Below are 12,834 nucleotides of genomic sequence, written 5' to 3' on the forward strand. Positions count from 1 at the left end.
GCCTCCACACCCCTCTGCCTCCACACCACTGCCTCCACACCGCTCTGCCTCCACACCACTCTGCCTCCACATCGCTCTGCCTCCACACCGCTCTGCCTCCACACCACTCTGCCTCCACACCACTCTGCCTCCACACCACTCTGCCTCCACGCCGCTCTGTCTCCACACCACTCTGCCTCCACACCACTCTGCCTCCACACCACTCTGCCTCCACACCGCTCTGCCTCCACGCCGCTCTGCCTCCACATCGCTCTGCCTCCACACCCCTCTGCCTCCACACCGCTCTGCCTCCACGCCGCTCTGCCTCCACATCGCTCTGCCTCCACACCCCTCTGCCTCCACACCACTCTGCCTCCACATCCATCTGCCTCCACACCACTCTGCCTCCACACCACTCTGCCTCCACACCTCTCTGCCTCCACATCGCTCTGCAACCACACCGCTCTGCCTCCACACCACTCTGCCTCAAAGCCACTCTGCCTCCACACCCCCTCTACCTCCACACCACTCTGCCTCCACACCACTCTGCCTCCACACCTCTGCCTCCACACCCCTCTGCCTCCACACCACTGCCTCCACACCGCTCTGCCTCCACACCACTCTGCCTCCACATCGCTCTGCCTCCACACCGCTCTGCCTCCACACCACTCTGCCTCCACACCACTCTGCCTCCACACCACTCTGCCTCCACGCCGCTCTGTCTCCACACCACTCTGCCTCCACACCACTCTGCCTCCACACCACTCTGCCTCCACACCTCTCTGCCTCCACACCCCTCTGCCTCCACACCGCTCTGCCTCCACACCGCTCTGCCTCCACACCGCTCTGCCTCCACACCGCTCTGCCTCCACACCACTCTGCCTCCACACCCCTCTGCCTCCACACCACTCTGCCTCCACACCACTCTGCCTCCACACCACTCTGGTGTGTAAACTCAGGTGTGTAAACTCTGGTGTGTAAACTCTGGTGTGCTGTCTGCTATAATTCACCTTTTTATTTCCAATATTTACTGACTATAGAACCAAACAATAACAGATGCAGTAACTTCGCAACGACTAAACTCGGGTGTGTAAACTCTGGTGTGTAAACTCGGGTGTGTAAACTCTGGTGTGTAAACTCTGGTGTGTAAACTCTGGTGTGTAAACTCTGGTGTGTAAACTCTGGTGTGTAAACTCGGGTGTGTAAACTCTGGTGTGTAAACTCTGGTGTGTAAACTCGGGTGTGTAAACTCTGGTGTGTAAACTCTGGTGTGCTGTCTGCTATAATTCACCTTTTTATTTCCAATATTTACTGACTATAGAACCAAACAATAACAGATGCAGTAACTTCACAACGACTAGCGATTATTACTGAGCCCCAACTGGCTCCCTACTCCCTATATAGGGCACTACTTTAGACCAGGACCCTACTCCTTATTTAGTGCACTACTTTAGACCAGGGCCCTATTCCCTATATAGTGCACTACTTTAGACCAGAGCTCTATTCCCTATATAGTGCACTACTTTAGACCAGGGCCCTATTCCCTATATAGTGCACTACTTTAGACCAGAGCCCTATTCCCTATATAGTGCACTACTTTAGACCAGAGCCCTATTCCCTAGATAGTGCACTACTTTAGACCAGAGCCCTATTCCCTATGTAGTGCACTACTATAGACCAGGGCCCTATTCCCTATATAGTACACTACTTTAGACCAGAGCCCTATTCCCTATATAGTGCACTACTTAAGACCAGAGCCCTAGGGGCTATAATAGTGAATAGGGTGCCATTTGGGATACAAGCAGGGACATGGTTTCTACTACACAGACTGCAGGGAGGAGAAAGAGGTATGTGTAGAGACTGATGACACAGAGGTAGATTTGACCATTTTACTCAACTCTATCTGAACACAGACCAACAACCGACCAACCAGCCGACCTACCGACCAACCAACCAACCAACCGACCAACCAACCAACCGACCAACCAACCGACCAACCAACCAACCGACCAACCAACCAACCAACCAACCAAACAACTAACCAACCAACCAACCGACCAGCCGACCGACCAACCAACCAGCCGACCGACCAACCAACCGACCAACCAACCGACCGACCAACCGACCAACCAACCAACCAACCAACCAAACAATCAACCGACCGACCAACCAATCAACCAACCGACCAATAACCAACCACCCGACAGACCAACCAACCAACCAATCAGCTCCCCAATTAAAAAATGACACCTAAAAGAATCTGGCAAAAAAGGGCAGCCAATCTGAAACAAAATATGAACTAATGATGTCTTTAAAGTGCAAAAAAAAGTTTTGCCACAGAAAGCAACAGGCAGCCAAACTGGCTAAGCCAATCACAGCCAAGCAGAGGCGGGGCCACAGGACAGGAAGTAGCCTAGCTGAAGGCCTGGGAGCGGTTGAGCGGGCGGTGTTACCTGGGCAGGTAGCGGTGCAGGCGCTTTTCTGGACATTCTGTCCGTCGCATGCCAAGCCCCCGTTCAGCGGCGTGGGATTGGTGCAGCTGCGGCTCCTCCTCTGCCAGCCACGCCCACAAACTGAGCTGCACGCCGACCACGTTGTCCAGGTAGACCAACCTCCGTTCACTGTCACCGTGATGAAGTGATGGAGGGAGAGGAGGAGGGAAGTCAAGGGGTAAGGTAGGGGAGGGGTGGGATGGAGGGTGGAGGGAAGAGAGGAAGAGGGAGTGAGAGAGGGAAAGAGGAGACGAGGAAAGGAGTGGATGGAAGGAGGGAGGGATGGAGCGACAAATCAGCCAGGGATGGGTGGACAGACTGATTATATGTATTATGGACAGATATATATTAGTGGGTCTGACTGCTGTACTGTGACTACTGTATTTTACTGTAGGTGTAATGCTGTCTGCTGGCCTGTGACTACTGTATTTTACTGTAGGTGTGATGCTGTCTGCTGGCCTGTGACTGACTGCTGTACTGAAGGTGTGATGCTGTCTGCTGGCCTGTGTCTGACTGCTGTACTGAAGGTGTGATGCTGTCTGCTGGCCTGTGTCTGACTGCTGTACTGAAGGTGTAATGCTGTCTGCTGGCCTGTGTCTGACTGCTGTACTGAAGGTGTGATGCTGTCTGCTGGCCTGTGTCTGACTGCTGTACTGAAGGTGTGATGCTGTCTGCTGGCCTGTGTCTGACTGCTGGCCTGAAGGTGTGATGTTGTCTGCTGGCCTGTGTCTGACTGCTGTACTGAAGGTGTGATGCTGTCTGCTGGCCTGTGTCTGACTGCTGTACTGAAGGTGTAATGCTGTCTGCTGGCCTGTGTCTGACTGCTGTACTGAAGGTGTGATGCTGTCTGCTGGCCTGTGTCTGACTGCTGTACTGAAGGTGTAATGCTGTCTGCTGGCCTGTGTCTGACTGCTGTACTGAAGGTGTGATGCTGTCTGCTGGCCTGTGTCTGACTGCTGTACTGAAGGTGTGATGCTGTCTGCTGGCCTGTGACTACTGTATTTTACTGTAGGTGTGATGTTGTCTGCTGGCCTGTGACTACTGTATTTTACTGTAGGTGGGATCTTGTCTGCTGGCCTGTGACTACTGTATTTTACTGTAGGTGTGATGTTGTCTGCTGGCCTGTGACTACTGTATTTTACTGTAGGTGTGATGTTGTCTGCTGGCCTGTGACTACTGTATTTTACTGTAGGTGGGATCTTGTCTGCTGGCCTGTGACTACTGTATTTTACTGTAGGTGTGATGTTGTCTGCTGGCCTGTGACTACTGTATTTTACTGTAGGTGTGATGCTGTCTCCTGGCCTGTGACTATTGTATTTTACTGTAGGTGTGATGCTGTCTGCTGGCCTGTGACTACTGTATTTTACTGTAAGTGGGATCTTGTCTGCTGGCCTGTGACTACACTATTTTACTGTAGGTGTGATGTTGTCTGCTGGCCTGTGACTACTGTATTTTACTGTAGGTGGGATCTTGTCTGCTGGCCTGTGACTACACTATTTTACTGTAGGTGTGATGTTGTCTGCTGGCCTGTGACTACTGTATTTTACTGTAGGTGTGATGCTGTCTCCTGGCCTGTGACTACTGTATTTTACTGTAGGTGTGATGTTGTCTCCTGGCCTGTGACTACTGTATTTTACTGTAGGTGTGATGTTGTCTGCTGGCCTGTGACTACTGTATTTTACTGTAGGTGGGATCTTGTCTGCTGGTCTGTGTCTACTGTATTTTACTGTAGGTGTGATGTTGTCTGCTGGCCTGTGACTACTGTATTTTACTGTAGGTGTGATGTTGTCTGCTGGCCTGTGACTACTGTATTTTACTGTAGGTGTGATGTTGTCTGCTGGCCTGTGACTACTGTATTTTACTGTAGGTGGGATCTTGTCTGCTGGCCTGTGACTACTGTATTTTACTGTAGGTGTGATGCGGTCTGCTGGCCTGTGACTACTGTATTTTACTGTAGGTGTGATGTTGTCTGCTGGCCTGTGACTACTGTATTTTACTGTAGGTGGGATCTTGTCTGCTGGCCTGTGACTACTGTATTTTACTGAAGGTGTGATGTTGTCTGCTGGCCTGTGACTACTGTATTTTACTGTAGGTGGGATCTTGTCTGCTGTCCTGTGACTACTGTATTTTACTGTAGGTGTGATGCTGTCTGCTGGCCTGTGACTACTGTATTTTACTGTAGGTGTGATGTTGTCTGCTGGCCTGTGACTACTGTATTTTACTGTAGGTGTGATGTTGTCTGCTGGCCTGTGACTACTGTATTTTACTGTAGGTGTGATGCTGTCTGCTGGCCTGTGACTACTGTATGTTACTGTAGGTGGGATCTTGTCTGCTGGCCTGTGACTACTGTATTTTACTGAAGGTGTGATGTTGTCTGCTGGCCTGTGACTACTGTATTTTACTGTAGGTGTGATGTTGTCTGCTGGCCTGTGACTACTGTATTTTACTGTAGGTGTGATGCTGTCTGCTGGCCTGTGACTACTGTATTTTACTGTAGGTGTGATGCTGTCTGCTGGCCTGTGACTACTGTATTTTACTGTAGGTGGGATCTTGTCTGCTGGCCTGTGACTACTGTATTTTACTGTAGGTGTGATGCTGTCTCCTGGCCTGTGACTACTGTATTTTACTGTAGGTGTGATATTGTCTGCTGGCCTGTGACTACTGTATTTTACTGTAGGTGTGATGCTGTCTGCTGGCCTGTGACTACTGTATTTTACTGTAGGTGTGATGTTGTCTGCTGGCCTGTGACTACTGTATTTTACTGTAGGTGTGATGCTGTCTGCTGACCTGTGACTACTGTATTTTACTGTAGGTGTGATGTTGTCTGCTGGCCTGTGACTACTGTATTTTACTGTAGGTGTGATGCTGTCTGCTGGCCTGTGACTACTGTATTTTACTGTAGGTGTGATGTTGTCTGCTGGCCTGTGACTACTGTATTTTACTGTAGGTGTGATGATGTCTCCTGGCCTGTGACTACTGTATTTTACTGTAGGTGTGATGTTGTCTGCTGGCCTGTGACTACTGTATTTTACTGTAGGTGGGATCTTGTCTGCTGGTCTGTGTCTACTGTATTTTACTGTAGGTGTGATGTTGTCTGCTGGCCTGTGACTACTGTATTTTACTGTAGGTGTGATGCTGTCTGCTGGCCTGTGACTACTGTATTTTACTGTAGGTGTGATGTTGTCTGCTGGCCTGTGACTACTGTATTTTACTGTAGGTGTGATGCTGTCTGCTGGCCTGTGACTACTGTATTTTACTGTAGGTGGGATCTTGTCTGCTGGCCTGTGACTACTGTATTTTACTGTAGGTGTGATGTTGTCTGCTGGCCTGTGACTACTGTATTTTACTGTAGGTGTGATGCTGTCTGCTGGCCTGTGACTCCTGTATTTTACTGTAGGTGGGATCTTGTCTGCTGGCCTGTGACTACTGTATTTTACTGTAGGTGTGATGCTGTCTCCTGGCCTGTGACTACTGTATTTTACTGTAGGTGTGATATTGTCTGCTGGCCTGTGACTACTGTATTTTACTGTAGGTGTGATGCTGTCTGCTGGCCTGTGACTACTGTATTTTACTGTAGGTGTGATGTTGTCTGCTGGCCTGTGACTACTGTATTTTACTGTAGGTGTGATGCTGTCTGCTGACCTGTGACTACTGTATTTTACTGTAGGTGTGATGTTGTCTGCTGGCCTGTGACTACTGTATTTTACTGTAGGTGTGATGCTGTCTGCTGGCCTGTGACTACTGTATTTTACTGTAGGTGTGATGTTGTCTGCTGGCCTGTGACTACTGTATTTTACTGTAGGTGTGATGCTGTCTGCTGGCCTGTGACTACTGTATTTTACTGTAGGTGGGATCTTGTCTGCTGGCCTGTGACTACTGTATTTTACTGTAGGTGTGATGCTGTCTGCTGGCCTGTGACTACTGTATTTTACTGTAGGTGTGATGTTGTCTGCTGGCCTGTGACTACTGTATTTTACTGTAGGTGTGATGCTGTCTGCTGACCTGTGACTACTGTATTTTACTGTAGGTGTGATGTTGTCTGCTGGCCTGTGACTACTGTATTTTACTGTAGGTGTGATGCTGTCTGCTGGCCTGTGACTACTGTATTTTACTGTAGGTGTGATGCTGTCTGCTGGCCTGTGACTACTGTATTTTACTGTAGGTGGGATCTTGTCTGCTGGCCTGTGACTACTGTATTTTACTGTAGGTGTGATGCTGTCTGCTGGCATGTAACTACTGTATTTTACTGTAGGTGTTATGTTGTCAGCTGGCCTGTGACTACAGTATTTTACTGTAGGTGTGATGTTGTCTGCTGGCCTGTGACTACTGTATTTTACTGTAGGTGTGATGTTGTCTGCTGGCCTGTGACTACTGTATTTTACTGTAGGTGTGATGCTGTCTGCTGGCCTGTGACTACTGTATGTTACTGTAGGTGGGATCTTGTCTGCTGGCCTGTGACTACTGTATTTTACTGAAGGTGTGATGTTGTCTGCTGGCCTGTGACTACTGTATTTTACTGTAGATGTGATGTTGTCTGCTGGCCTGTGACTACTGTATTTTACTGTAGGTGTGATGTTGTCTGCTGGCCTGTGACTAGTGTATTTTACTGTAGGTGTGATGTTGTCTGCTGGCCTGTGACTACTGTATTTTACTGTAGGTGTGATGCTGTCTGCTGGCCTGTGACTACTGTATTTTACTGTAGATGTGATGCTGTCTGCTGGCCTGTGACTACTGTATTTTGACAATGACAAGGTAACAGTGGTTGGCTAGCAGTGGTTGGCTAGGCTTTATCTCTGGCTACAGTCAATGACAAGGTAACAGTGGTTGGCTAGGCTTTATCTCTGGCTACAGTCAATGACAAGGTAACAGTGGTTGGCTAGGCTTTATCTCTGGCTACAGTCAATGACAAGGTAACAGTGGTTGGCTAGGCTTTATCTCTGGCTACAGTCAATGACAAGGTAACAGTGGTTGGCTAGGCTTTATCTCTGGCTACAGTCAATGACAAGGTAACAGTGGTTGGCTAGGCTTTATTTCTGGCTACCTTCAATGACAAGTTAACAGTGGTTGGCTAGGCCTTATCCCCGGCTACAGTCAATGACAAGGTAACAGTGGTTGGCTAGGCTTTATCTCTGGCTACAGTCAATGACATAACAGTGGTTGGCTAGGCTTTATCCCCGGCTACAGTCAATGACAAGGTAACATTGGTTGGCTAGGCTTTATCTCTGGCTACAGTCAATGACAAGGTAACAGTGGTTGGCTAGGCTTTATCTCTGGCTACAGTCAATGACAAGGTAACAGTGGTTGGCTAGGCTTTATCTCTGGCTACAGTCAATGACAAGGTAACAGTGGTTGGCTAGGATTTATCCCTTGACAGGCTCTGGTCAAAAGTAGTGCACTACACACAAAAAATTAGGAGTTCAACAAGGGTTCTTTGAAGAACCTTAGGGTTCTTGGCACTGGAAACGACCCACAAAAGGTTCTTCCAAGAACCCTATAGGGTGTGGGGGTTCATTGTGACACCTAACTGCCCAACTGAAGCACTTGGACATGACTTAGTTGTTTGGGGGGGGGGGTTCATTGAGGAACCTACTTAGTTGTTGGGGGGTAGGTTCATTGAGGAACCTCCTTAGTTGTTGGGGGGTTCATTGAGGAACTTAACTGCCCAACTGAAACACATGGACTTGAATTTGAAAGGACAGCAGGTGCAGGCACTTTTAACTGAAAAATGTAAAGATCTCCTCAATTTAAGGTATGGTTTGTCCTTTGTACGATCAAAATGTATATTGTTTTATGATGATACCATTTACCATCCAGGCTGCATCCTGGCTAGAGTCAACGACAGGTGTGCCAACGACAGGTGTGCCAGCGGGTGGGCTACCCTTCACCCTGGGCTGGGAATAAAGTGGCCACCGCGGGGGACAGGAAAGAACGTGACACTCTGCTAATGTTGATGGGGGGGATATCAAAGAACGTGACACCCTGCTGCTCTTGACCTTGTTTCCATGTTTAAGAAACGACTGTAGAAAGACAAATACACACCTGCTCCTGTGCTGCACTCTGTAGATGTGGTATGTACTGTAGCTGTGGTATGTACTGTAGCTGTGGTATGTACTGTAGCTGTGCTGCACTCTGTAGCTGTGGTATGTACTGTAGCTGTGGTATGTACTGTAGCTGTGCTGCACTCTGTAGCTGTGGTATGTACTGTAGCTGTGGTATGTACTGTAGCTGTGCTGCACTCTGTAGATGTGGTATGTACTGTAGCTGTGGTATGTACTGTAGCTGTGCTGCACTCTGTAGCTGTGGTATGTACTGTAGCTGTGGTATGTACTATAGCTGTGCTAGGCTCTGTAGCTGCGGTATGTACTGTAGTTGTGCTGCACTCTGTAGCTGTGGTATGTACTGTAGCTGTGGTATGTACTGTAGCTGTGCTGCACTCTGTAGCTGCGGTATGTACTGTAGCTGTGCTGCGCTCTGTAGCTGTGGTATGTACTGTAGCTGTGGTATGTACTGTAGCTGTGCTGCACTCTGTAGCTGTGGTATGTACTGTAGCTGTGGTATGTACTGTAGCTGTGCTGCACTCTGTAGCTGTGGTATGTACTGTAGCTGTGCTGCACTCTGTAGCTGTGGTATGTACTGTAGCTGTGCCTCACTCTGTAGCTGTGGTATGTACTGTAGCTGTGCCTTGCTCTGTAGCTGTGGTATGCACTATAGCTGTGCCTTGCTCTGTAGCTGTGGTATGTACTGTAGTTGTGCTGCGCTTGTAGCTGTGGTATGTACTGTAGCTGTGCTGCACTCTGTAGCTGTGGTATGTACTGTAGCTGTGCTGCACTCTGTAGCTGTGGTATGTACTGTAGCTGTGCTGCGCTCTGTAGCTGTGGTATGTACTGTAGCTGTGCTGCGCTCTGTAGCTGTGGTATGTACTATAGCTGTGCTAGGCTCTGTAGCTGCTGTGGTATGTACTGTAGCTGTGCTGCGCTCTGTAGCTGTGGTATGTACTGTAGCTGTGGTATGTACTGTAGCTGTGCTGCGCTCTGTAGCTGTGGTATGTACTGTAGCTGTGCTGCACTCTGTAGCTGTGGTATGTACTGTAGCTGTGCCTCACTCTGTAGCTGTGGTATGTACTGTAGCTGTGCCTTGCTCTGTAGCTGTGGTATGCACTATAGCTGTGCCTTGCTCTGTAGCTGTGGTATGTACTGTAGCTGTGCTACTGTAGCTGTGCTGCGCTCTGTAGCTGTGGTATGTACTGTAGCTGTGCTGCACTCTGTAGCTGTGGTATGTACTGTAGCTGTGCTGCGCTCTGTAGCTGTGGTATGTACTGTAGCTGTGCTGCGCTCTGTAGCTGTGGTATGTACTATAGCTGTGCTAGGCTCTGTAGCTGCGGTATGTACTGTAGCTGTGCTGCGCTCTGTAGCTGTGGTATGTACTGTAGCTGTGCTGCGCTCTGTAGCTGTGGTATGTACTGTAGCTGTGGTATGTACTGTAGCTGTGCTGCGCTCTGTAGCTGTGGTATGTACTGTAGCTGTGGTATGTACTGTAGCTGTGCTGCGCTCTGTAGCTGTGGTATGTACTGTAGCTGTGGTATGTACTGTAGCTGTGCTGCGCTCTGTAGCTGTGGTATGTACTGTAGCTGTGCTGCACTCTGTAGCTGTGAATATATAGGTACTGTAACTATCATTCACTTTCTCAAACTAGACACTGGCCGTGTCCAAATATCCAAATACTACACACTTAAACTGCATACTATGTACTCATCGTTGCATACCATTTAGCACGTACCGTTTAGTAAAAGGTATGCAGTATGCCACAACACATTAGCGGCTACTGACTGGCTGAGTAGGTGGGGTGGGGCCGAGGGCGGATGGCTTTTGTCCAAATTCAACAGACGTACATCACATAAACCAGCCTGATAATAGCTCATTTCCAATATGATTAATTTCTCTAAACTCTGACTAGAATAGGCCTGCTCAGGCTGGTTGTAGTCAGACTATCACATTCCACCTATACTGTAGTCCATATAGTCCATCTATCCTATTTTAAAAGGACTGAACATACAAACAGATAATTTGGTTAAATGTCAACATACTTTATAACCTAGTACACACATTTGAAACTTTTCAAATGTTAAAAAAACAAAAATGGCTGTCCACAAATGTCAAAAAAACAAAATGGCTGTCCACAAATGTTAAAAAAACAAAATGTCTGTCCACAAATGTTAAAAAAACAAAATGGCTGTCCACAAATGTTAAAAAAACAAAATGCCTGTCCACAAATGTTAAAAAAACAAAATGACTGTCCACAAATGTTAAAAAAACAAAATGGCTGTCCACAAATGTTAAAAAAACAAAATGCCTGTCCACAAATGTTAAAAAAACAAAATGGCTGTCCACAAATGTTAAAAAAACAAAATGACTGTCCACAAATGTTAAAAAAACAAAATGCCTGTCCACAAATGTTAAAAAAACAAAATGGCTGTCCACAAATGTTAAAAAAACAAAATGCCTGTCCACAAATGTTAAAAAAACAAAATGGCTGTCCACAAATGTTAAAAAAACAAAATGGCTGTCCACAGTGTTTTGGGTGCGTCGCATAGAACCGTCGTAACAATAATAAACTAAACCACTGATCATTGGGAACGGAGATCAGACTGACTGCTAAGACTCGATCCATAACGTAAATAATTCAATAGGTAGCCTATAAAACTAAACCAATACATATGTTCAAAAATGCCTGGTTTGCACGACGTCAATACATCAACACGATCCCCGTTGCCTACACATTCAAAACAAATCAAAATATCTGTTTTAGTATTTAGTTTAAAAGCTCTGATGAAGGCCAGAAGAACTACCTGTTCTGGACCTGCTGTTTTCGACTCTCTCTCTCTCTCTCTCTACCGCACCTGCTGTCTCAAACTCTGAATGATCGGCTATGAAAAGCCAACTGACATTTACTCCTGAGGTGCTGACCTGTTGCACCCTCTACAACCACTGTGATTATTATTATTTGACCCTGCTGGTCACCTATGAACGTTTTGAAGAATAATCGTTGAAGACCAATCTGGCCTTAATGACCATGTACTTTTATAATCTCAACCTGGCACAGCCAGTAGAGGACTGGCCACCCCCCAGAGCCTGGTTCCTCTCTACCCAGCACAGCCAGTACAGGACTGGCCACCCCTCAGAGCCTGGTTCCTCTCTACCTGGCACAGCCAGTAGAGGACTGGCCACCCCTCAGAGCCTGGTTCCTCTCTACCCGGCACAGCCAGAAGAGGACTGGCCACCCCTCAGAGCCTGGTTCCTCTCAACCTGGCACAGCCAGAAGAGGACTGTCCACCCCTCATAGCCTGGTTCCTCTCTACCCGGCACAGCCAGAAGAGGACTGGCCACCCCTCAGAGCCTGGTTCCTCTCTACCCGGCACAGCCAGTAGAGGACTGGCCACCCCTCAGAGCCTGGTTCCTCTCTACCCGGCACAGCCAGAAGAGGACTGGCCACCCCTCAGAGCCTGGTTCCTCTCTACCCGGCACAGCCAGAAGAGGACTGGCCACCCCTCAGAGCCTGGTTCCTCTCTACCTGGCACAGCCAGAAGAGGACTGGCCACCCCTCAGAGCCTGGTTCCTCTCTACCTGGCACAGCCAGAAGAGGACTGGCCACCCCTCGGAGCCTGGTTCCTCTCTACCTGGCACAGCCAGAAGAGGACTGGCCACCCCTCAGAGCCTGGTTCCTCTCTACCTGGCACAGCCAGAAGAGGACTGGCCACCCCTCAGAGCCTGGTTCCTCTCTACCTGGCACAGCCAGAAGAGGACTGGCCACCCCTCAGAGCCTGGTTCCTCTCTACCTGGCACAGCCAGAAGAGGACTGGCCACCCCTCGGAGCCTGGTTCCTCTCCACCTGGCACAGCCAGAAGAGGACTGGCCACCCCTCAGAGCCTGGTTCCTCTCTACCTGGCACAGCCAGAAGAGGACTGGCCACCCCTCAGAGCCTGGTTCCTCTCTACCTGGCACAGCCAGAAGAGGACTGGCCACCCCTCAGAGCCTGGTTCCTCTCTACCTGGCACAGCCAGAAGAGGACTGGCCACCCCTCGGAGCCTGGTTCCTCTCCACCTGGCACAGCCAGAAGAGGACTGGCCACCCCTCGGAGCCTGGTTCCTCTCTACCTGGCACAGCCAGAAGAGGACTGGCCACCCCTCAGAGCCTGGTTCCTCTCTACCTGGCACAGCCAGAAGAGGACTGGCCACCCTCGGAGCCTGGTTCCTCTCCACCTGGCACAGCCAGAAGAGGACTGGCCACCCTCGGAGCCTGGTTCCTCTCTACCTGGCACAGCCAGAAGAGGACTGGCCACCCCTCAGAGCCTGGTTCCTCTCTACCTG

At 49.0% G+C, this 12,834-nt stretch overlaps 1 protein-coding gene across 1 annotated transcript in view; it reads right to left on the reverse strand.

Moving 5' to 3' along the window:
* The window catches only part of unc5a (unc-5 netrin receptor A), a 468,131-nt gene that overhangs the window by 214,231 nt on the left and 241,066 nt on the right, over window positions 1-12,834 (reverse strand). Inside the window, exon 6 of the mRNA XM_065019100.1 lies at window positions 2,433-2,600. Coding sequence (XP_064875172.1) covers window positions 2,433-2,600 — 168 coding nt within the window. The remainder of the gene's footprint in view (window positions 1-2,432; window positions 2,601-12,834) is intronic.

This window comes from Oncorhynchus nerka, linkage group LG6, assembly GCF_034236695.1.
Source record: "Oncorhynchus nerka isolate Pitt River linkage group LG6, Oner_Uvic_2.0, whole genome shotgun sequence".
Lineage (NCBI taxonomy): Eukaryota > Metazoa > Chordata > Actinopteri > Salmoniformes > Salmonidae > Oncorhynchus > Oncorhynchus nerka.